At 38.2% G+C, this 26404-nt stretch overlaps 1 protein-coding gene across 1 annotated transcript in view; it reads right to left on the bottom strand.

Moving 5' to 3' along the window:
* LOC120530251 (sodium/potassium-transporting ATPase subunit beta-1-interacting protein 3) overlaps positions 1-26404 on the bottom strand; it is a 609068-nt gene that overhangs the window by 275011 nt on the left and 307653 nt on the right. Inside the window, exon 3 of the mRNA XM_039754574.1 lies at positions 26094-26174. Coding sequence (XP_039610508.1) covers positions 26094-26174 — 81 coding nt within the window. The remainder of the gene's footprint in view (positions 1-26093; positions 26175-26404) is intronic.

Genomic DNA, 26404 nt, shown 5'->3' with positions numbered 1-26404 from the left:
CAGGAGCCTGCTTAGTGCCCGTCGCTCTGCCACAGATGTCAAACTGTCCAGCTCCATGCCTACAATAGAGCCTGCCTTCCTCACCACTTTGTCCAGGCGTGAGTCATCCCTCTTCCTTATGCTGCCTCCCCAGCACACCACCACGTAGAAGAGGGCACTCGCCACAACCATCTGATAGAACATCTGCAGCATCTTATTGGAGATGTTGAAAGATGCCAGCCTTCTAAGTAAGTATAGTCGGCTCTGTCCTCTCTTACACACAGCATCAGTATTGGCAGTCCAGTCCAATCCAGCTGCACTCCCAGGTATTTCTAGGTCTGCACCCTCTGCACACAGTCACCTCTAATGATCACTTAAATGCTGGAAAGGCAAAAATTTTAAACACAGCAGCACAATATATGAAGTCAAACATTTTTCTCTAAATCATACTCATTTACAAGCAATAGAAATGCCACATTCATTTTGTAGCTGTGACAATGTGATCAAATGTAATAGCATTTTTAACTAAAGAGGTTTAAAGCAAGAGGTAATTTGATATTGGTATTTTCAAAAATATATTTTGCTCTGAGGGCACAGAGCTTTATTACATTTCCATAATAACACATTTAGTTTTCAGCTTCACAAGATGTTTTTTTGAATTTTTTATATTGATTATTATGAGTGAAAGTTGCAAGACATATCAATCAGTTACAGTTAATAAAACGGGGTCACCACCAATCAAATGCACTCCGCGTGTATATTTAAGAATCTGTCTCTTTAGCCTCTACAACTTTCTGTAAGAAAATGAATACACTGTGAAAAAGACAGCAGGCACTCAGATTGGAAGTGCTCTTAAGTAGACAAGGTCATATCAGGAGGTAATAAGAAAAATATGTGTTATAAAGTAATACTGAATGTGTTATTCTCTGTTTAGAATTGCAGTGTCAAGGGAGGAGGACCTGATCTTCTATGGAAGAGCTCCATTTAGTAGATAGTCACCTTCGCTTTAGTTACAGTTAGTCATGACCAATAAACGCATGTTTTGATTTGCATAAAGTTTGGTGAAATTGACATTAAAGTTCATTTTGCAGTTGTGAAATGTGAAACTCAATGAACAGAGTTTTTTTTTTTTGAAGGGTTTAATGTTTTTTTCTGGAGAAACAACAAGGAATATTCTTCACTAAAGTCTTGTTTACATGTCCTTCTTTACCTGTGTTATTTTCTGCAGCTGTATAATGTATGCAATTCTGTAACCTGTCAAATCAAATCTGCTAATTCCTATGCTCACCCCGGAGTGTGTTTTTTAAAAACAAATGCAACATACTGCACATTTTCCACACAAAAATGCTCCATCATGCAAATGACTGTTTTCTGCAGAGGAAAACTGACTACACAGAAAGTTACTTGCCCTGTCATCCCTCCTGCCATTATCACCCTTCCTTTCTTGAATGCTGCTGAAGAGGTTGAGGAAATGTACTTCGAAGTTCCAAGCTTCAAATTTCTATTCGGTCTCCGATAAATCTTAAGAATTACGATAGTCAAGACTGTCATCATAATTGGTAATGTTGGCATCATGATTTTTCTTAATTTATTATTCCTTTCCTGAGTTTTCAGAGATGTTATTCATACCTTTCTATGGGTTTTTAATTTCTAAGGGCCATTTTTTTTTTAAATCTCTTTGATTAAAAGTTTTTTTTTCAGTTATATCGCAATTCCACTTTGGTTTTGCATAGGGACCACAATAATGATTCCCGTTGCCATGGTATCTCTCCCATGAACCTCTGGGAGAGTGCGACATTTGATATCATAATATGCAACAATATTTTAATGACTACGTTCAAACTCACTTTATCTGAGAAGAGATAAACCTAACCCGTTTCATGCTATTACTTGTTTTCTGTACATACAGACTTTTTGATCTTCTGCTTTTTGTTTTTAATCTTTGATTTTTGGTTAGTGATTAGGAATGACGAAAGATCAGCTAGCTGTTTTTGGTATTTTCAACTCAGATTGGTATTTTGACCATCTCCCAGTCCTTTTCATAAAACCTCTTCTCAGCTCACTAAGGCCTTGTTCACACGGGCGTTAAAATCGAGCGTTTTTTTTGCGTCCATAGCGTCCGGTGAGCGCGGATCAAGCGCCAAGTGTTTTCTACATAGGAGTCAATGAGAGTGTTCACACGGGCTTTGGTGACGTGCGTTTGTCCGGCTGCGCGTTTATACGGCATCAAAAAAAAGTTGCATGCAGCTTTTTCTTGGCGTTCAAAACCCAACGAACGCAAGGAAACCGCTTCTAGTTTGTTTTCTGCGCGTTTATTTTACGCTTCGGAGGAGCCGGGGGGGGGCATTTCAGTGCATAACACCGGTGTAAGCGCACACTCGACTACTGTTTCCTTACCTCAAAGTGACAAGTAGTCTCTCTTCGGGGCTAACACCAAGTCGCATATTGGTTGATCGGCGTGCAATGTGGCATTGCACCAGCTGCAGCAGACAATCAAAAGTGGAAACCGACATCTGACAGTATTTAAAACCTTGCGCGGAAATTTTCGCATTTCTTCATAAAGCACAAAAAAACTTCCTTTAACCTGACGTTGTGCAGTCAGAGGATGAACCCAGTAGCGGCGGCGATTTTTTCTCTCCCTACGCCGATTACGAGTATTTTTAAAACAAGAAGATTAATATCTAACATAGCAAAATGGTCCATATTGAAAGGAGGCACCTCAAATAAAACGACAAGGGCTTTCATATCCAGTTCCCGACACTGCCTCCACAGATTAACACACAAACTACAATTTGGGCTGCAGGCTGGCGTTAGACAGAGACAAACGAACGCCGGTGTAGAAGTCAATCGATCGCCACCACAAAATGCAACATAAACGTCTAGGACGTTCAGAGCAAGTTCGTTTATCCAAAAACTTAACGCCCGTGTGAACAAGGCCTAAAATAGAACAGTTGGAGACCATAATACAAAAACACTAAATTTGCACATTGATTGTTTTTTTTTTTTTCACTAGAGCACTTTATTTAAATATTAAATGACATGCAGACACATACAGAATTAAACCACCTGAATGCTTACAGTCAGGATTTAACTTTTTTTTTTATTGCGTCAATGTCATGAAATTCACAGGAAGGGAAACACAATTTGTTTTGTAAATTATTTTTTTGAAACAAAACTCAGTTTAATTGCAAATTCAGCTTTGTATGAATTATTTTGTTCATTACAAATTACAGTATTGTGCATTATGGCAGTATTTTTATACTAAAAAGCCTCTGCTTTGCTACGGCAGGGAAACAAGCAGTCAGAAAACGCTGCTCTGCTCTACTCAAGTACTTTCTTTCTCACCATTTCCACTCTTTCACCATGTCTTCATAATTAGAACTAGGCTCATCCCAAAACACTTTGACGTAGGTGTTCAATTTCACTGAGGCATAGTAACAAGATTCATGCAACAAATCAACCTCTATACATCTCATATATTTATATACACTATATATACTGTGGAAGTGCTTGGACACGACACACACAGGTAGACACAGAACGTCTTTAAACACACGTGTTTAATTGCAAGCCCTATTTACAAACCCAACCCCACGTGCAGCAATCACCAACACACGGTCCTTTAGACTTTGTTGTTCTTCTTCTTCTTCTCTCTATCACCTCCAACTCCTCCCAGGCAAGCTCTGTCCACTTCCACCCGACTCTGGCTCCCTTGCCGGAATGAGGCGGCCTCTTTTATACCTCCCCCGGATGTGCTACAGGTGCTTCCTTATGCACCCAGAAGCACTCCAGGCGTACCTGGAATCTTATTCCGGTAGCACTTTCTGGTGTGGCGGAAGTGCTGCCTTCCAGGGCTCCATAAGTATCCAGGCGCCCCCTGGCGGTGACCACAGGCCCCAACCGGGATGAGCTTCTAAGTTCTGCTCCCGTGGCCCCCATGCAGGCCAGGGCGGCTGCCCTCTCATGGCCTGGGGAAGTTATTGCTCCTTTTCTGGACCCTCCAGGCGACCCCTCTGGGCAGGACCCCCAGCCATCCGCCACAATACATATATACACAGTACGGAAGTGAAGGTCTGTGATACGGTTTACATATTTGTAGAAAAAATGAATCTGGCAGGTTGTCGAAAGTTTAGGAATAAAAAACTATTTGAAGATATGTGATTCATTTTTTCTCTTTGTGGATTACTAGCCACAAATATATACAGTATATATTGTAAAATTCACTTATAGCCAGAATATTGTATTGACATGTGAAATCCTGAGTAACACTAATTTAGTGGTGTAAGAACTTGAGATGTCACAGATTTCATTGAAAAAAATGCTTTTTGTGTTCAGCACCATAACATGAGAACATCCTAATGTCAGCATTTCAAATGCTGTTGACCATTCCAAGACTGTGATGGTCATCTGCACTTTTTTGTGGAGCCCAAACTATTTACTATTAGCCTCAAACTATCATTGATCCCAACAATATGAACATTACACACAAGATGTGTTGTATTAGATTAACTGAAACATATAAGACAATGAATGACTATTGAATGATAAATGCCTTCTAATCCTATTATTTGAGGATTATTGGAGTATTTTTGTGTGCCTGAGATTAATATTTTTAAAAGTAGTATTTGGTTTACTTTGAGATCTGCCTCATAAAACTTTCAAAACTTACTGCTTTTGAAAACCATTTCAAGAGTGTGTAACAATATACTAGCTAAGCTTTGTACAGTAAAGTAAAGTACAAAGCAAAATCATATAAAAGAGGACATATTTTTATGAGACATTTTAAACAACAGCCATGGCCTTGAAATTGTGATAAGAAGTAAAAAGAATGGAGCTCTACTAAAAGGGTCCTTTTTAAAGTGGAACTCTCACAACTGTCAAAATAAAGCAGATCCATTTATCTTGGCTGTTATTTACGATTCACTTACTTACCACACTATACTGTAGAGCGCCGTGTAGCAGCACACCAGAAAAGCTTTTCTGAAACTAGCTATGCAGAGAAGACTTTTTAAAATGTAGTTTATTTCACAGGTACAGTAGTATTATGCTGCTTAGTTTCAGATCACAAGTAAAACAATATTTCAGTTTTCTAAACCCACAAAATGTTAGAGAGATAGTGACTGTCCTTACAGCATCATAAGCAAAGCAGGGATCAGCTGTAGATGGGATGCCAGGCCATACCCATGCAAACACTGAAAGTCTGGAGAAATACAAACAGAGAAACAGGGAGAACACTTAACACTCCACACAAATGATGTCTGGACTGGAACGTGAACCTGATCTCCTTTTTTTTGTGAGGTAGCAGTGTTATTCGCCACACCAAACTGATTAATAAAAGAAAAATGAAGGAAACACTTGAGTAAATAAGGCACACAAATTCTTTTGAAAGCAGGTGTTTCTACACAGGTGTGTTTGTTGAGATAATTAAGCGCCTCGAACCAAAATAAGAGTGAGAGAAGGACGGATTAGGCAATGCCAAAGCTTACAATTATACGTACTTGATAGCCATCAGAGTGGCATGGAGAATTTTAAAAACAAAGGAGGTGCTGTCTGAGTCATTTCATTGTTAAAAACAACCTTTTCAAACCTTGTGATTTGTCCACCACAACATTCTGTTTAGGCATATAAAGTGTAGAAGATCATTTTACTTTAAAAAAAAAAGTTTCCACTACTATACAAAATAACAAGCAATTGTTGTGATCAAGATGCAAACACCAGACACGGAATTTGAAACTTTTTTCACTTTTGTTGCATATTGACCATAAGTACAGTATGTTTCAAATCAAGGTATAGATGATCAGCACATTTCAACATTAGCCTTTTGAATTATTCAATGCAATAAGCACAAAGAAAGCCAGTAGTTTGTCATAACTGACATCAGATCACATACGTACCTGTCGTTTGATTTCAGTATGTGATGCTGGTTGAGTTGCTGTGCATGGTGGTTGACCTCAGTCACAATGACATCTAATATACCATCACTTATTAACAAGCTGAAATTCTGCATATGATCAATTTGCCTTGATCCCTGGAAGTCAGTGAATGGCTTTTGTAAAAGTTGCCCAAAGCTGTTGTTACACCATGCACATTCAGAACTATCGTCATAGTTTCCATCCATCCATTCATTATCCACCCCCTATATCCTAACTACAGGGTCACGGGGGTCTGCTGGAGCCAAACCCAGCCAACACAGGGCGCAAGGCAGGAAACAAACCCCGGGCAGGGCACCCACTGCAGGGCACACACACACACACACACACCAAGCACAATTTAGAATCTCCAATGCACCTAACCTGCATGTCTTTGGACTGTGGGAGGAAACTGGAGTAACCGGTGGAAACCCACGCAGACACGGGGAGAACATGCAGACTCCACGCAGGGTGGACTCTGGAAGCGAACCCAGGTCTCCTAATTGCGAGGCAGCAGCGCTACCCACTGCGCCACCATGCCACCCCTATAGTTTACAGTTCATGCAAAATTTTAAAATTTCATATGCTTCATTATCACTTGAACTAAAATCTATAATCTTGTCACTGGCTCTTTCTGAAGAACTGTTACTATTTGTAACATGACAAACTGCTTACTTCTGCACACATTTTCCATTACAGCCGCCCATATTCAGCTCTCTTTCTGCCGCAAATGTTGTCCAATAGCTGCTGATAACAGTGAGATAACAGTGTGTGGGAAACGTAATGTGGACAAGTTATCATAGAAATAACTGTAAAGGGGTGTGGCGAATGGCCGGGTCCCATGCCCGACCGGGACGCCCCTTCTGCTTATGTTCCGGGGGAGCAGCCATGTGCTCCTCAGTATCTGCCCCGGGACGCTTGGGGGCAGCCTCCCTGGTTGACGATGGTGCCTGTTTCCCGCAGGGTTCCATGGGAGATGGAGTTCTCCACAACCCTGTGGGGATCTGGGATGGCTGCCAGGGGGCGAGGGATGGGTCTCTGATCCCAGCTGGACTAATCTTCGGCCCCACCCGGGAGTGCAATTGGCAACAGGTGAGCAAGCACCGGGAGCACTTCCGGGAGCTCCATAAAAGGAACCAGCAACCACCACTCAGGGCCAGAATCGGGAGGAAGAGGACAAGGTTGCCTGAGAGGAGTGGTGGTGCCAGTGAAAGGATTGCTGTGTTGGTATTGAGGTGCTGTGGGACTGTGTTATACCTTTAGGGTTCACGGGGAACACGTACCCCACAGGTGAAGAAAAATAAAAAGCCTTGTTATTTGCCCACGTGCCTCAGTGTGAATCTGTGTCGGGTCGGGCGCCATATAGCGCCTTATTCACAAGGGGTTAAAGAGGATGGGATCAGACAGTCTAGCCACAGGAATAGTTCTTAAACAAAGGGGCCACTTGACTTGACTTGAACAAGTGAAGCCCACTGGGCCCTGGGCTGCAGTAGAGGTTATCCCATGCAGAAGTCCAACCATGTACCTGAGCACCTCTCCCAAAAGGTGTAGTAGGCACATCTAATTGGAAAGAGATCTAGAGACAGAGTGACGACACACTGGAGAGCACACCTCTCATTTTGCTTCAGGATTCTCTAGAAGCTGGACAGTGCTTGCTGGAGTTTGGGAAGTCTCAGTGATCAAATCAATTCTGCTAACTCCTAATCCTTATCAGAAAAAAAAATGAATTGAAAATGAGATGAGATAACATGAGATGGGTCTAGACCAAGGGTCTCCAACCTTTTTTCCCCTGAGAGCTACTTTTACAAAATGAAAATGGCCGAGAGCTACTCATTTTTTCTAATGTTTATTCTCATAGTTTATTTAAACCCAAACAAACTAAATAGGCTTGTTTTGCCTGAACATTTACAAAGTGTTGGTGTCCACAACTCACATTTTGCATTAAAACATCACAAAATAGGGCGGCACAGTGGCGCAGTGGTAGCGTTGCTGCCTCGCAGTTAGGAGACCTGGGTTCACTTCCTGGGTCCTCCCTGCATGGAGTTTGCATGTTCTCCCCGTGTCTGCGTGGGTTTCCTCTGGGCGCTCCGGTTACCTCCCACAATTCAAAGACATGCAGGTTAGATGGATTGGCGATTCTAACATTGGCCCTAGTGTGTGCTGGGTGTGTTTGTGTGTGTCCTGCGGTGGGTTGGCACCCTGCCCAGGATTGGTTCCTGCCTTGTGCCCTGGGATTGGCTCCAGCAGACCCCCGTGACCCTGTATTCGGATTCAGCAGGTTAGAAAATGGATGGATGGACATCACAAAATATATTTAGTTCACCTGCAAGTGCATTTTGTATGTCTGTATGCATTTTCTAGTGTATGACACAGTATTGATTTAAAACAGGAATGGTGTCAAAACAAAACAATGCACTTACAAAAACACAGATATTACTTATTCATTTGTCATTTTGTTACATGTCACTGTTTCACTTCACGTGCCCAGTTGCATGTGTGATGTGCTTTTTAGTTAGTCAGATGACTGGCACTGCATGGGTCAACAAGAGAGGTGTATGGTGGAGTGGAGCCACTTAGGTTGACTCTTATGGAGTCATTTAAATGTTCATTTGTCAGTCTTGTTGTGAACTTTGATTTCATGACATTCATGTCAGAAAAGGCAGACTCACAGAGGTATGTAGAGCTGCTTGGTGATGATTCTTATAGATTCTTATAGTTATCAGGCTCTACTCAGCTCCAGAAATGCTGAGAATGCTGTTGAACTGTTTAACTGCACATTATTTTGAAGGTTTACTAATATATAATATATAAAATCTAATGTCTTTCTGTCTGTCCGATTTTCACGAGAGAATTACTTAATGGATTTAGATCAGGTTTTTTCTATAATCTGCTTGAATATTTTGCGACTTCTCTCATTTCGCTATGTATCATAGTTTGCTTGCAGTACCGATTTATGTGCACGAATCCGAGATCCACACAACGGGCCAAAGATTCGGGGCGTGTTCCTTAACTCCGCTTAGCTAGCAAACGAGAGAACAATTGAATTCAACTTTGTTTGATATTTAAAATAAAGTGTTACTTACTGTAGATCTTGATGAGTTTGAGTTTGGATATTCTCTTAAGTGTATGCCACATTAAAAAGATAGATTGCGATTCAGATTGTGGATTGTAATTTTGTGTTAAAAGGATAGTGATATGATTTTTTGGAAAGATCGCCTAGCCCTAGTTTGACTAATCAAGTTTTCAAATTTATGTAGGATTCATTAACCCTTTGGCAAGCTACTTGGAAAGAGGTTGCGAGCTACCGGTAGCTTGTGAGCGACGTGTTGGACTGAACTGAAGCTGCCATAAACTGCCTTAAGTACAGAGTTTCAAGTAGTGAAGGCCACAAAGTTCAATAAGCATGACATAGTGAGGCTCTGCGTAAGTAAGGATGCCACAAGACTTTGTACTGCTCCCAGAACTACAGTAAAGTAAAGAGAGAGAGAGAGATAAAGGAGTGAAAAACATAGATAAAGAAATTATCAGGAAGCTAATACTAACATGCATCAATGCTAAATTGCTAAACCAGAGTCAAAGCCAATGAACAAATCATGGTATTAGTAAATGGGAATTCTTAAACAGAGCACAAGCATCTGTTTGTATCTGGAATCAATGAGCAATGCGAGTTAAAATACAGTTACACAGATGATTCTTCAAGGCACAACTTTTGGAATCACACTCTCTAAGAACTGGCCACCGCAGAATAGAAATGGGAGCAGAAACAGAGACACTTAGAAGAAAAAAAATGTTATTGTTGGGTTTATAAAACATAATACTAAAATAAAACGTTTAAGTCTAAAAATAAGTTTTTTCATATAAAATGGTAGTAAAATTGAATTTCTCATGTTCCAAAACCAGAATTAAAAAATAGAAAAGACTAAAGAAAAATGCATCCAGCCTAAAATAAAGTATAAATAAAAGCAAACCTAAGAGGGTTTTAGTGTTCTCATAGATTTTTACACAGGAAAATCATAACAGAGACACGTATTTGAAGATGATCTTAAATCAGAAAGGAGATCTGTGTAGTTGAGGCAACTGAGGGGAACATGGTCATCCGGTGTGGTCAAGAATTTATCAGCAGCACATTGATCCTGTTGACCATTGACTTTACTTTATAGCCTGTACTGAGATTCAAACAAGAAGCCATGATTGCATGGCTCAGTACTTCAGCAGCTGATAATGGACATGTGCAGATGCAAGTGGCACTAACTTAGCTGCCCTACTCAACATGTGGCCATGTTAGCCAGTTAAAAACACTTTGAGAACAATTAAAGGTAAAAATCTAAGCAACAGAAGCAAAATAAAATGAAGCAAGAAAATTCATTTAGACAAAGAATTCCCCTGTGACTCCTCTGCACTTGAAGCTATGACAGCAATTCATGTCTAACTAAATTGCTTAGATAATTAAAACATGTTGTGTATATCTAGCTCTAAAGAGGAAGCACTGAAGCAAGCCACCTAGTTAAACAACATGTTCAATTAAAGGCAGGAAAAATATCTAGATTAAAAATAATTTGAAACAAATAAAAAATAAAAATGGTAACTGCAAGGAATCCTCAGAGCCAAGCAATTTAAGAGTAAACATGGCCAGTCTCTCTTAAAACGTCAGAAAGCTGTACTAATTTCCCAAAGTGGAATTTCTTTTCCCTACTGAAAACGTATTCCTTTTTAACAAGCTCTTCTACAAAAATCAGTGTTCTTTGAGACCCCTGCAGTTCCTCGTTGACTTCAAAACGTATAGAGAAGGCATGTCAAACGTCATTTAGCAGAGACTGTAAGGAATTGCCTTTCTGCAGTCTCCAGCTTAGTGTCATTTATTTAATCAAAGTCTTTCCATAAATTACTAGATTGACGTCTCCAAAGATGAAATATAAGGAACCCACTTACATAAATATCCTTGCTTATTTAAATGAAGATTTGTGTTGGTTTTTGGTAAGCCTGAAAGTAGTACCTGGATTACTGTCTTTGAATCTTATTAATAAAGTGCATTTGATCATCCATGCATTCTATTGTTTCTTATATTTTCTGTAAAATAATATTATTCAATCCATCTATATACAGTACACACCAATATTTATCTGTCCAGACACTTTGTTGGGCATATTCAGCGAAGATGAACAGTGCATGTACTAACAAAATTAGCAGGGCTATTAAAAATCCTATACAAAATGCCACATACTGAGGCAACAGACAAACTGACACTATAACTTCATAATGTAAATGGAAAAAATAAAGGAAATCAAGAAGAATGACACAATAATCTCAATCATGTCTATTAAAGATTCTATTGATCTGCCTTTATTCATATAATAGAATGTGAGCTGTAATAAATCATGTAAATAATTCCATTAATAGCAACAAAAAGGGCACCCTGGCCTTCCAGGACAGAAATTTGAGACCCACGATGGTCATATCATCAGATGTCTTTCTCTGTGTGACAGTCAATTTTTATTTAGCATTATTTTTTTCTATTTAAAACTTCTTTTATTACGTTGTAGTGTTAGTTACAACATTTATTGGAATGGAAAATCAAATTAATTTTATTAGTATATGTGATGCACACTTTGGAATGGAAATGTCGAGAATGACCCCCTTAAGTGAGCAGTGAAATCGTCCTTTATGTTATGTTCAATTAGATGACGCTTCTGCAATTAGATTTAATATCTGAATAACAGTCCACAATGTACCTAGGACTGGGTAGTTTGTTGTTTCATATTGTTCTGTTGGTATAAACTGCACCCCTTTGGGAAAGTGTTTCCAAGACAGGGCTCTTTATAGACTTTACACTGATCAATGTCAAATGCTGATTTTATAAATCATGATTAAAAAAACAGACCTTTCAATCCATTGTGCTTGTTTTGATTGCTAATAGGTGTGCTGTCCAAATATCTCATAGAGATACTTCTTTAAAGCTGTTGAAGTTTCAGATTCATAGTAATCCCATTGTTTTTTCCCCAGATTCCCATGATTCTTTGTTTAACAAGTTGCTTCCTGGTTTCTTTCTTAAATGCTGTTCTGTTTAATTCAGCTATTGTTCTTGAGCTGTGTGGTTTGCTATATTAACTAAAAGAAATCTGCCAGATAAATTTATTGATGCCTTTAGGAATTTTGAAGACTTGGATTAGGTTGCTATGCAGTCTTTACTGCTTGAGGTTTGATTCCCATAGCATATCTCATGTGACTTTTATTCCAATTTTGCCCTTTACTGCTCTCCTATGCATATTTTTTGGGGTTGCTGTGCCTTTTTAGCCTTTTGATTGTCCAACCTGCACACAGTACTCCAGATTCAGTTTTCACTGGCACATAACACACTTTGATTTATACTCAATAGTTCCTACAATATACTTGCTTCTGCATACTGCATATATAATAATAAGAATGTTGTATCTGCTGAAACCCTAAATCCTTTTTCTGTGTGACTTCCTTTAACTAAGCCTTCACTATCTTTTATTTTAAAATTAATGTTCCTTTTTCCTAAGTGGTTCACTAGTTAACATTACTACCTCACAGCATTTGGAGACCTTAAATGACAGCCTACTTGATGCCGTGTGGAACAAGTCCAAGTTAATCTTCCTGCCATAACCAAAGACGAGCAGGATGGATGGCTAGATGTAATCAGCATGGTGTATGCGAGTATCTTTGCGATGCAATGAACTGACATTAGTGGTGAGTACAATGATCAAATTAACAGCAAACTTGATGTTTTGCTTTGCAAATAGATTCATAAAAAATATTGCATTTTGCTTCCACCAAAATTTGTGTCATTGACACAAGATGAAAGATGTTGACTCCTATCTGAAAGTATTAAAGTTCTTTAATTCCACAAGTTCCTATCTGTCAGTTAGTATTTAAATAAAGATCTGTAATGGAATTCAAAAATCTGACTCATTTCCTGTCACATCAAGACATTTTGTTGAACCGTCAGACATGTTCTGATAGTATGACCCCCAACTTTGCCAATCACGGTAACAATCTTGGCAACTGCAATCCTAAAGATGCATCTGAGGCAGAAAAGAAACTTGAAGCTTCACAGCATCAGCGTATCCTCAACCCCCGGCTGGGGATCATAATTATGTTTTTTGTTTGAAATGTCTAATTTCATGTCATTTATTTGTATTTATGTTTATTTTGTTTATTATGTACATTTAACTTTATGTTTGTTTGTAAATTAATGTAGCCCTGTTTATGTGCCTTGTGTGTTGTGGGTGGCTCCCCAAGGGGTGGGGCCACTTGCCAATCACTGCCAGGAACGGCCCTCCACCCTATGTATGGGAATGCCTCCCATAATTCCTGGCAGCTCATTGCGAGTGCACTAGGGAGTGGAGTGTTTTTGCTTCTTGATTTTCTGGTATTTTGACCTTGTGTTCTGTGTTTCGACTTTAATCTTTGGATTTTGTTTTTGAACTGTGTTTACTAATATTTGGAATCCAAGCTCTATTTTGGCCAACAACTTTGGATTCTGTTTTGGGACTTTGTTCACTGTGGAAAGCCTTGCCTTTTTCAGGCAGTTCCTCGTGCTTTTAGGAGCTTTGTGTATTGCAGAGGCTAAAATTCATAAAATTTACAACCTGAGCAATGCACACTTCTCTCCCAAAATGTAACAGTGAAGTATAATTAAAATGCCAGCTGCGAAACACAGAAGCCAGCAACAAAAATGGTTTAATTTGAGCTGTCAGGTTATTTTGCTTGTCAAAAGATTTATACATCTCAAATATAATGTGAGAGACAGCTTAAAAATTGCTACCTTCAAACTGTAAAGAAAGACACTGAATTAAAGGGGATAAAGGAATTGGCACACTGGAGCTGACTAATATAATGGTAAGACTGACAGAATCTAACAAACTAGTTCAAATGCTTTTAAAATGATTAGATAATTAATATTCATATATTTAGCACATCCTCTCCAAACCGTACAAACTGCCATTTAAGGAGCTAATTTAAGCCAAACTTAAAATTACAGTTTAAATGCTAATTTGTCTTTTTTTGTTTTAATACTTGGTAACTAAGAATGATTTTAGTATAAAATGGCATGTAACACTTTGAAGAAAATGTTTATTTTGGTTGTGCTTGAGGAAGTTAATGAAACAAAACATTAACAAGATAAAAGGCTAAGAAAATCTTCACATTGTTTAATTCTTTGACTAAAGAGTATTAGGCTGAATACATAATCCACTATGCATAGCAAGTTATGCACATATTGACTAGTCGGAGAGAGCTTTTTAAGACAACAAGATGCCCAGCTAATGATGCAGCTATTAGTAGCAAAAGATGAATGGCCTCGACTAGACACTATCTGAGCTAGTTATTAGGAAAACTATACTAATACGTAGTACAGCTTCCTTTTGCTCTCAAAACAGCTTCAGTACTTCATGCCCTGGATTCTACAAGATGTTGGACAATATTCTTTTGAGGTTCTGGTTCATGTTGACACGAATGTAGCATGCAGTTCCTGCAGATGTCACAGCATGAATGTCCATTTCTACCACATCCCAAAGGTTTTCTTTTGGATTCAGTTTTGGTGGCTGGGATGACTACTGAAGAACACTAAACTCACTGTCATGTTCATGGAAACAGTTTGAGATGACTTCTGCTTTAAGACATGGTGCACAATCATACTGGAAATAGCCATTTGAAGATGGAACAATTATGGTCATGAAGGGATGTACATAGTCAGCAGCAGTACTCAAATAGACCATAGCATTCAAGTGATGACTGATTGGTAGGCTCAAAGTGTGCCAACGAAGCTTCCCACACCACTAATCCACCACCGTTGACACGGGGAAAGTTGGGTACTTGGATTTGTGTTGTTGACACGAAATTCTGACCCTACATTCACATCAGCTGAAATTAATGTACATCAGAGACCAGGCTACCTTTTTCCAGTCAGCAAATGCCTAGTTTTGATGTGCTTGTGCCCACAGCCTTAGCTTTTTGTTCTTTGCTGACATGAATGGAACTCAACATGGTGTTCTGCTGTTTAGTCTGTCCACCTCAAGGTCCGAGGTGTTATGCATACTGAGATGCATTTCTGCTCATCACAGTTGTACAGAGTGGTTATCTGAGTCAACATAATCTTTCTGTCAGCTTGAACTAGTCTGGCTATTCTCTAGCCTCTCTTATCAACAACGTGTTTCTGTCCAAATAGCTACCACCCAATGGATGCTTTTTGTTTTTCGTACCATTAAATTGTAGTTAAATTGTAATTAAATTGTAGATACTGTTGTGGGTGAAAATCCCAGTATATCTGCATTTACAAAAATACTCAAACCAGCCAGTCTGGCACCAACAATCATAGCACAGTAAAAAAAAAAACAGAAATAATTTTTCCCTATTTGGGTTTTTGATGTGAGTACTAACTTATGTTTCTGATCTGTATCTCCATGATTTATGCATTGAGCTGCTGCCACATGATTGTCTGACAAGATAATTGCATGGATAAGCAGGTGCACCACTGTTCCTAACAATTTTTTCAGTGAGTGTAAATGGCAGTATAACCTTGCCTAACCTCTCATATTTAATTCAAGGTGCTGTCATTTACCCTAAACAACCACTCTCAGCTAACCCATCGTCTATGCCATCCTAAAATGGCAGAATTCCCTGTATTTAAAAGTAATGCACTGTATGGTTTCACTTCACAGAATGATTTAATAAATTGCATTGGGTTAAATAATGGGATCATCCCAAATATGTGCAGTTTTAGTTGATTGGTCATTGCTTTACCATGAAAGGGTTTGAAAACAATAGATGCTTTAATCCCCTTGCACAGATTCTCTGTTATGTAGACCCACATATGTCCTCCACTCCAACTCTTGTTCTCTTATCCTTGCATTCAAATGGCCTGGTAGGAGACACTGCCAGCAGTCACAATACACTTGTAGCTTTGCCTATGGATCTGACTACACCCTGGACTGACTGCTACTGTGCTACACTTCACCTATTAGAGGACATCCACTCTTTTCCCTATATCCCAAACAGCAAAACAGAGAAACAAGGCAAGCAAAGGCAGCAGACAATACCCTTTTATTCAGCCATTACAGATTTTAACATTCTTAAATATTCTTAATGTGCCAAAATGCGAAAGTAAATACTAGTAAGTGGGTGTGGCAAATCAAATAATACAACCTGGCACCTTTCAGTAGTTGTCATAGACAGTGCTGACCGCCACACTTAATGCATCTGGCTTTGAGTCTCTTAAAGTTACATTGCCGGTCTCATGGCATGTTCTTCTTGATTCTGCCTTCTTCTCCATTTTCTTAGAGCTTCTGTTCAATAGAGTTGTGCCTTAAGCTTATTTTTTAAAGCTTGTCATGGCTGATGTGAACACCCCTACCCCCTCTCTGACCAATGTCATTTTGACAGACCATATCAGTGCATGTTCACAAGGTGTGAATGCGTGAAAGAAACTAATAGTTATAGAGATTTGCTTTTACACATGTGGAAATTCCAGGAAGTGATCAATTTACCATTTAAAGTTCTGAACTTTTCATCTTGCTAGTCTGCAAAAGGTATCTGCCTATTATTCTGACTGTAGAAAAGTCCTATCTTTGTAAAAATTACTTCTGTGTGCAATACACTTCACGTTTTATGTGGTTAGCTAAATTGCATTACTGAGATCAGAAGTTTAAGTAGTTACAGTTTTAAACATATAGCTATAATAGGTAACACAAAAAAATGTCTATAATCCTTATTGACAATTAAAAGAATCTGAAATATAATAAAATCACATTCCACTACAGTCACTTTGTTCTTTGATTTGATATGAATGAATGTGTTAGGCAATTGATCTGCACTCATCCAGCGGCAGTGCCTGCCCTTTGTGCTCAACGTTCCAAAACATCAACCATGTAAGACATCCCAGAAACAGAGAAATGGGCCAAAATTTCTCCTCAGCATTGCACTGGTCTGATCAGTGGCTAATGGAAGCATTTGTTCGAGGGTTGTTTCTGCTAAAGGAAGATTCTCTTTTCTATTTATGACCTTGAAAAGTTAAACAAGATTCAATAAAGGTATGACCACATAGAATAAGTGTGTGCTATTTTGTTTAATCAGAGTGTATTTATCTATGTAGAATTAGTTCACATCACATTGTATTGTTTCAAGGTGGAAGAAAATTCCAGTGGGATCAGAAATTTTATTTCATGATGGTATTTTTCCTTTGAACTGAATGTATGCATGGGTGGTGGAATGCTTCTGAGTAAAAAAAAAGCAAATTTTATACAGTATTTTAAAAGTAACATAACATATGTTGATAAAATCACAATTACAAACAATATTAAAATTGAGTAATAGGAAGTAGTCAAAAGAGGTGAATGTACTTTTTATAACAAACTGGAATAGCTTGGTATTTTAAATAATAATATTGTGACATATTGTAGGAATATAAGAAAATTCACCTTTTTCTACTTTTGTCAGAAATTCTGAATAATTTATAGTTTAATGAGGAACCATACTGAAGTATTAAGAAACAGTCAAAAAAATGAATATACATTTTACAATTTTAAAGCTGGAATGGCTATGCTTAATAAATAATGAGATGTTAGCATTAAAATGTACAGCAATAGGAAGATTCCACCACAGGTACTCTTTATAGCATTATTTTTTAAAATTTATGCTGGGATGAGAAATTTCTATAACATAAGCATAAAAAAATCCCTAAGTAAGCTTCTGCTTGGCATAGCCATGGGTAATAATTTGTAGTGTTAATGTTATAATAGCCTGGATCAAAAGGGAAAGCCACAGGGGGATCTGCGAACAAATTTGTTTGCAAAGCAACATAGCTGTGTTAAAATAATTCAAAGATTAATTTACATTTTATACAGTAAGTGGTTTTTTCCAAGCATCAGCCAAACAAAACATATATAATTATATTACTGTGGGTATAAACAGAATGAAGATGATGATACAGTAATACAGTGTTCACTGCCTCCGTAGTGGCTGTGTGGCACTCAGATTCGCATTATATAAAAAATGATTTATTTATTTTATTAAGGGTGCCACCGAGCCTGGCTTGCCATACACACACGCTAGCTCACTGAGACAGTTCACACTGAGGTTATGTAAAATCCTGATGAATGTTTTAAGTAATGATTAACAAAAGCAAACATACAACCTAAATATGCAATAACTCACTTGAATAAACCCGGGTGACACAATTGACCAATAACTAAGACACACAAACACAGTCCAGATGTGGATAATGATGATGAACAAGTGCCTTTCCAAACACATGTATATTTTTGTTTTACTGTATGGTGCCTAAAATCCTGTTTAAACTTACCATGTTTAGCTTGTGCACAGACCACAATGCAAAGTGTGTGCAGTGTCAACAACCAAAATGCATTTATACTTGTGGTGGCCCATTTGATTGACATGTCAATATTCTCCTAAGCAGTAGGTAGCAGTGTCTGATCCATATGTCACACCTAACAATTTCATGACAGAGGAAATGAATTGTGTACATTTTGTTCAGTGATAGATGGTTACTCTTGATGAGACTCTGCTGGAGGAAGAAGAGTTGTCCCTGTTATTACTGGCTTTAACAGGAAAAAAACAGGAAAAAAAGAGGAAAAAGTGGAGTTTTACACCCATTAACGAGAATTGATAAAGGAAGGACAAGTATAATATTCTTCTTAAGCGGATGCATGATCCACATGATAAAATATCTTTGCAATGTCTTCTTTGTACTTTGATGACCTTTTGTGTGCTGTTTATTCATCATGCTGGCACTCACACATGCCCGGTTGGATTGTATGAGAGGCTGGCAGTCACTCTTTGCATTATATTCATGAACTTTAAACTCATATCTTTCATGAATTTGTCAGCATCTTTCCATTCATACAGGTACCTATATCACCTTAATTCTGCCAACAGGCTCTCCTCGAAATTTGCCATTTTGGATATGTGTTTGCATTCTTGTTTAGTCGGGAAAAATTAAGTGCCCAACACACAGGGAAAACTCCCTAGAAGGTATGTCTCCACATCTCATGTCATTTCTGATGCATGGCTCTTGCAACCAGCACAGACAGTATAAATCAGTCTTGTCTGTTGAAATTTGGTGGTGAAGGTGGTGGTGCTCCTAGCAGAGGTAAACACCTGTATATACAAAACACTCACAAACCAATGAAGATCTTGGATGAATTACACACCGATCCTTGAAGTGACTATAATCCCTGACAAGGTGATGAAATAGTAACCAAATGAACAAGTTAACACAAAAGATCTGAAAATTTGACTGGAAATGAACAGATGAAAAAGTGTTAGAACTTCCTAGCCTCTAACAGGCTCCTTTTAAATCCAAGGCTTTCCTTGTTGTCCTTCCAGCAGCCCCTGCCTGAAAAGCAAAGGTTATCTAGTGGTGAAGCGATTCCGAGGGATGATGGAATTTGGTGTCCTTTAAGTAGTACTGCTACACCTCTGTCTTACAACTCCATGAATCCAAGCTCAAGCACTATGTGGAGTTTAAAACTGGGTGTTTTCTAGCTATTCTTCCCAAAGGTAGTTACTTGGCATTTGTAAACTGACCTTGTGTTCATTTGTGTGTGTTTAGGAAATATGATCAGCCCCTTGCCCAAATATTATCTCTTCTGGAAGTGGTCTGCAAAAACTAGCAAATGCAAAATCAACTTCCTGCTTGAATCCTAAGGGGAACATTCATGCAGGCTGCTTCTTTTCCTTTCTCCCACATTTTCTGGTCCTCTTCTTGTGTTGCACTTCGAGGACACTCAGCACACAGGTATGGCTTGTGGGCCTAATGGTTTCTATATCCTCACAATGGCATCGTAGGACTGCTTATCCTACCAGGGTGGCCCCATTTTCTTAAAAAATTGTCTTCTAGGGCCAGACTGTTTCTTTGCCCCAACCTGGTGATGATATGGACTATGGCAAACTCTTACTAGATGAGAAACTACTCACATAATGGATGAGTGGATAAAGAAAAGTAACAAAACATACCGACAATAAGAACATTGTAAAATCTCCAAAAAATAAGCTGTAAAATACCTTCCACATTTTCTGCACACATTCATACATTAATACTTATGGATTAAATTTATTTACAAAATGACGATGAAACGTCAAATTGCAGGAAGTGCACACCAATTAACACAAGGCAGAAAATTTGCAATACATTTGTCAGCAGATAGACATATTATTTATTATCCGATAAGAGGCAATTTTTATCCTTTAATTTACACATAGTTAATTTTGCTCTGTTTCTAAATATTCTACTGTTAGGACTAAAGTGCATTTATTAAAATAGAAAAAATGAAAAACAAATTATAAATAACATTAGAAAAAAAAAGCACATTTTTATACAGCATACTGGCAGAAATTAAAAACTGCATTTTGTTCTGTATCTGTTGTTGACAAAAATAAGAGTACATCTAAATGATTTTTAAAAATGATTGCTGCATTGTAAAAAATAAATGAACTTTCAAAATTAATTAATTAATTTTAATTAGGTGGTTTACATTGTTTTTATTTGTTTAAAGTTATGAGACATTTTTAGCTGTTCTCCCCGTGTCTGCATGGGTTTCCTCTGGGTGCTCCGGTTTCCTCCTACAGTCCAAAGAGATCAGGTGCACTGGCGATCCTAAATTGTCCCTAGTGTGTGCTTGGTGTGTGTGTGTGTGTGTGTGTGTGCCCTGCCCAGGGTTTGTTCCTGCCTTGCACCCTGTGCTGAAACTGAAACTGAAATTTTAGTGATTGGCAATAATGGATGTAATGTGGTTATTAGAAATTAACTTGATGCATTAGGATTAAATGTCAAGATGGAGGTAAAGAATTTAGGGGTAACTATTGACTCTGACCTGAATTTTAAATCACATATTCATCAGATGACTAGGGCAGCATTTTTTCACTGAAGAAATATAGCAAAAATTAGACCTCTTATATCATTGAAAGATGCTGAGAAATTAGTTCACGCATTTGTTTTCAGTCGACTAGATTACTGTAACACACTCCTCTCAGGACTACCCAAGAAAGACATCAATCGTTTGAAACGAGTACAGAATGCAGCTGCTAAAATCCTAACCAGAAGAAGAAAATCCGAGCCCATCTCTCCAGTTTTCATGTCACTACACTGGTTACCTGTGTCATTCAGAATTGACTTTAAAATACTGCTTATGGTTTACAAAGCCTTAAATAATCGCGCTTCATCTTATATTTTGGAATGTCTGACATCTTATATTCCAAATCATAACCTTAGATCTTCAAATGAGTGCCTGCTTAGATTTCCAAGAGCTAAACTTAAAAGAAGTGGTGAGGCAGCCTTCTGCTGTTATGCACCCAAAATCTGGAATAGACTGCCAATACGAATTCATCAGGATGATATATTGGAGCACTTTAAAAAACTGCTAAAAACACATTACTTTAGCATGGCTTTCTCATAACTTCATTTGAGTTTAATTCTGATGCTCTCTTTATGCAATTAATTATCATTACTATTCATGGTGTTTGCTCCAAAATCCGTACTAACCCCTACTCTCTCTTCTGTTCTTTTTCCGGTTTTCTGGGGTGGCGATGTGCGCCACCACCACCTAATCAAAGCACCATGATGTCCCTACATTGATGGATTAAATGCCAAAAGTGAGTCACATGACCATAATCATCAAGTCCTTCCATGAGAACCCTGAATACAATGAGGACTGATCATTTATGTTAGGTAGAATGCTTAGAGGGGGCTGGGTGGTCTTATATCCTGGAACCTCTGCAGATTTTATTTCTTTCTCCAGCCGCCTGGAGCTTTTTTTTGTTTTTTCTGTCCTCCCTGGTCATTGGACCTTACTTTTATTCTATGTCAATTAATGTTCCCTAATTTTAATGATTTATTTTGTCCTTTTTCTTTCTTCATCATGTAAAGCACTTTGAGCTACATTATTTGTATGAAAATGTGCTATAGAAATAAATGTTGTTCTTGTTGCTGGCTGGGATTGGCTCCAGCGGACCCCATGACCCTGTGTTGAGATGTAGCGGGTTAGAAACTGACTGACAGGCTGACATTTTTAGCACCTCTATTTCATGCAGTTTTTTACATTGAAATAAGATTTATAAAAGAAACAGTTTTTTTGGTCATTTTTAGCGCACAGTGTTTTGCTATTTTTATTAAGTGTAACAAAATGTGTTTATTTTTGGTGCCCACTGTTGAGCTTGTGAAATAAACTTGATCATAAAGTCTCCCCAATGTGAAGAAGGCAATTTTCAATGACTTCTCAAGTGCCTTATTGATCTACATGACAAAGAATGGTCAAAAGGGAAACTCATTTGTCTGAATTAAAGGGCAAATGGGTTAGAATAATTAATATCCTGGGAAATGATACATCTTCATTCATTTTGGATTAACATTCAAGACTGCAGCATCAATGGCCTACGTTAGTCCTTAAAGCTCATTCATGCATCAGAAAACTGATAACAAATACCCAGTGAGGAACAAGGAAACATAAAATAAACTTGCGTTTCTCCTGGACACATAGTTGGCCAACCTGCAGTTGACATATAAAGGAAAGAACAGACACATGGTTTCTTTATTGTTTAATTCTAAGAAAATACTTCAAGAAAAACATAATGTCAAGGAAACGTACTTTGACAAAAAAAAATCCCACTCCTCTGTTGACCAAACATGTCATGCGTCTTTATGAAAAAGGGGACTTTGTGCAGCGTGGAGCAGCGGAATGTCATTCAGAAGCCAGTTTTGCTACAGGGCTGCCTACAGACACAGAAGTGCTGGATAAAATAAATATCTAGTCATCATTACCATCGTATATACACAGCTGACACTGTTTTAGAAGTTAAACATTGAGCCTAACCCTTACACATTGGTAACTTATAGTGAATGATTTTTTAGCCTTAAGTCCTAGATAAACACAACCCCTGGCAAGTTCAGTTTTCTTGTCTTTTCATGTAAAAAGTATAAGCTCTGGAGCGGTGTGGCTGGTGGGTCAGGTAGAGTGCAGTAGTTTAGTAGAGAGAATGTGTTTGCAGTCTTAAATCCTTTTTAATATTTTTAGTTCAGCAACTCAATTCATTGACTATACAGAATGCCTTGTAACCTTTTACAAGCCATTTTACTTTGCTTTTAGTAAGTGCAGCATCACATCTTTAATTTGGAAGAACAAAAACACAATATAATATAATCCTTCCATCCATCCTGTAAACCTGCTTTGTAAAGAGCATGGTCAGGAGGAAGCTGAAGCTCGTCTCAGCAAGCACTGGGTGCAAGGCAGGAATAATCCCTAGACAGTGTGCCAGTCCATCACAGGGTGAACACACACACAAACACATACATGTATTGGGGGCAAATATAGCACCACTAATTCACCTAATTTGCAGGTCTTTGGACTGTGGTAGGAAACTGAAGCTCCTGGAGGAAATCCACACAGACAAGGGGAGAACATGCAAACTCTATGCATTTAGCACCAGGGACTTAACTCTAATCTCTTTGTCGTAAGGCAGCAGGATTACCGCTGCACCAACATGTCACACTATAATATACTATACTATACTATAATACAATATAAAATAATATAATTACAGTATTGAGGAAGCATGTTGTACAGAGAATACTGTTGCTTACTCCCAGCTCTAAAATCCCAATCTGGTCTTTATCTGGTGTAACCACAAGGGGCTGCCACAGCCCCAAACCACAGATACCGTAATATACAATAATACACAGTAATACATAACACAATTCCAGGTTCAAATAAAGTACTTTTAATCAACAAAACACCTTCTTCATAATAATACCACCAAAAATGCTCCATTTATGTTTCTCTCCTTTGTCCTCAATGAGTGTTACCCACTGCCTCCTGACTGTGACTCATTTAAACGAGGGAGCAAGCTCTCTTTTAGAGTCGACCCAGGAACTGCTTCCGACCTCCTGTTCAAGTGATCTGGAGCACTTCTGGGTCACGAGGAAACCAGGGCAGCCTCCCCTGGGACCGCTCTCTGGTGGTCCCCATAGATGTTGACAGGGCTGCGCTACCAGGCTCTAATTCCCATGCCATCCTGCAGGTGTTCGATCCAGGTTCAGCCCTGAGGAACACTGCCGTGTCGTGAGGTTGAAATTATCTGCTCCTAGTAATTCCATTTGCCCAGTCCTTCCATTATTACCTCCTGGCTGGGATAAAGGAAGGATATCCTTCCTTTCTGGCACCTACACTGTGTAGATTGTATATTCTCCACATGTCTGTGTAGAATTCTCTCCAATTAAAAAAGCCACAACTACAGTATTAGGTTAACATACAATTCATACATTGGCCCAATTGTGGATATATGCCTGTGTGTGTCCTGTGAGGGGCTCATGGCTCCTTCCAGAGTTGGTTTCTGTCTTTAAAATTTTTTAAAAATCTGAAATAATGTTTACGAGTTCTCACATTCCATTTGCTTTGTGTGAAATCTGAATGTATTAATTTATGCCATGACGAGCAAAGCTTCTTTCTACCATTTGAATAATTTGTGAGGAAAGATGCTTTCACCTTTTGCATATCATCTGCCGGTAAATTATATAGACCTTTCTTAAAAAGTATTAAAATTATAATACAAAAAGAGACACAGAGGTATACGCTAATTTTTGTATTTCTCTATCCTTCTATATAAAAGCGGTTGGGATTGTCCTTCCGTCCCGTGAGTGCTACGCAGGCGCAGAGTTTCACACACGCCCTGTCGATTTTGCAATGCACGATGGGATTTGTAGTTTCGTTTTTCCAGGTAACAGATGATTTTCTACTCCAGACTGTGTGATATCTTTTTCTTCTTTCTTACTATATAAAAGCGGTCGGGATTGTCCTTCCGTCCCGTGAGTGGAAAGCGTAGCGGTATTCCGCTTATCACAGACTTACTACTTGCAGCTTGCGGTACGAAGCGACATGATGTGAGCAGAGTTCTGGTGCTCCCATCGTTCCCTTGCTTTTGTGCGCGATGCGCTGGAACAATAGACAAAATGATGTCTCTGGAAATAATTAATGTTGATGGAGTACAAATGCCTCACCGCATAGTAAATATCAGGGGGGGATCAAGTTTAAATTTCATCACAAAAATAACAGAAACTACGAGTATTAAAGTAATACCGCTCAAATGCAATATAACCAAATTAATGAGTTTGTATAAAATATCAAATTGATCTACATATTGAATTGCCTTAAGAAGAAGTAAACTTAAAAGTTGGTCGCCTTAAAAGGCAGGTCAGCCTAGTGTTCACTAAGTGTGGCTGCATGCTGAGGTCTGTCCAAAACACTAACCAAGCTAATTCTTCTAAGATTTAGATATGCTACACAAATATTTTTATACTAATTTACACTATTTTCACATGTCACAAATAGATCTATTTTTGCTTGGCTCTTTGCAAAATTTAACCATTTTTTCTCTATTTGCCTAAAACTCTGTTAATTACGACTAATATACACACATTTATTTTTGTTAAGTGTTCATTTTTATTATTAATTTCATTTATGACAAAACATTCTCAGTCGAGTCTGAATTCCAATAACTGCCACCCCCATTGCCATCTAAAGACATGTATATCAGTTTAATTTAGACAATAACATATTCCATATTCAATATTTTGAGTGAATCTATCATAAAATTAATTTTAAAATATCGCCAATGGTCTTTAAATAACCTGACATTACCCTAATACCTATATGTCTGGCTGTTAGTTATCATTCAGGTTTGGTTTTACTAGGAAGACACAATAGCGAGGCTCATGATTTAAATATCAGCAGAGAAAAACAATGGAACACGTGTACTACATTTGTCCACAAATCAATTAAATCTTAACAGTTATCATCACATTCTATGCAACAGGCCCTTATTTAAACATGAGTACTGTTTGCTTTTTTTAGTGCATGGAAATCCTTGTTTAATGCCACTGAAAGTTTTTTCTCCAGGTTCTTCATAATTTTAGCCTTTGACAAACAAGTGAAACTGAAAACAGTCTGAATACTATCCCCTGTATTACAAACATGATAATGGTGTTGCTATACTTTGTATTTACTGCTTCCTGACTTATTATAGTAATAAATATAAAAGTGAAGCATTACATAAAATTTTTTAACAATCCATGGAAGCAGTCATTTCTGATCAATATGATATGATATATACAGTATTTTCTTGATGTCATTATCCTGTTCTTGAGGCAAAATAAATAAATAAATAAATCAGCAGACATACCTTTGAAAGGCCTCCAACTTCAAGATAGAAGCAGATAATGAACACATTCCAGGCCACCCACAAGACTGTCCAGACAGAATACTAGGATAAAAACATGAGGAAAAAAATGAAAAAGTGAAGTCTGGCATAAATGAGAAAAAAAATCTATTAGAAAATAACATCAATAGCTCAAGCTCCACTGGGAGGCATTAAACCGAAACGGCAACAGAATATGCTGAGTACTCTTCCCCATCTTTTCCCAGTGGACTGTGGCAAATTCCAATTACTATTCCATGTTCGCTTCCTTTATTGACTTCTGTAAGACTTTTTCT

Source organism: Polypterus senegalus, chromosome 5 (assembly GCF_016835505.1).
Source record: "Polypterus senegalus isolate Bchr_013 chromosome 5, ASM1683550v1, whole genome shotgun sequence".
NCBI classification, from domain to species: domain Eukaryota; kingdom Metazoa; phylum Chordata; class Cladistia; order Polypteriformes; family Polypteridae; genus Polypterus; species Polypterus senegalus.
The sequence above is the reverse complement of the archived record's forward strand: the minus strand, read 5'-3'. Positions and strand labels throughout refer to the sequence as shown.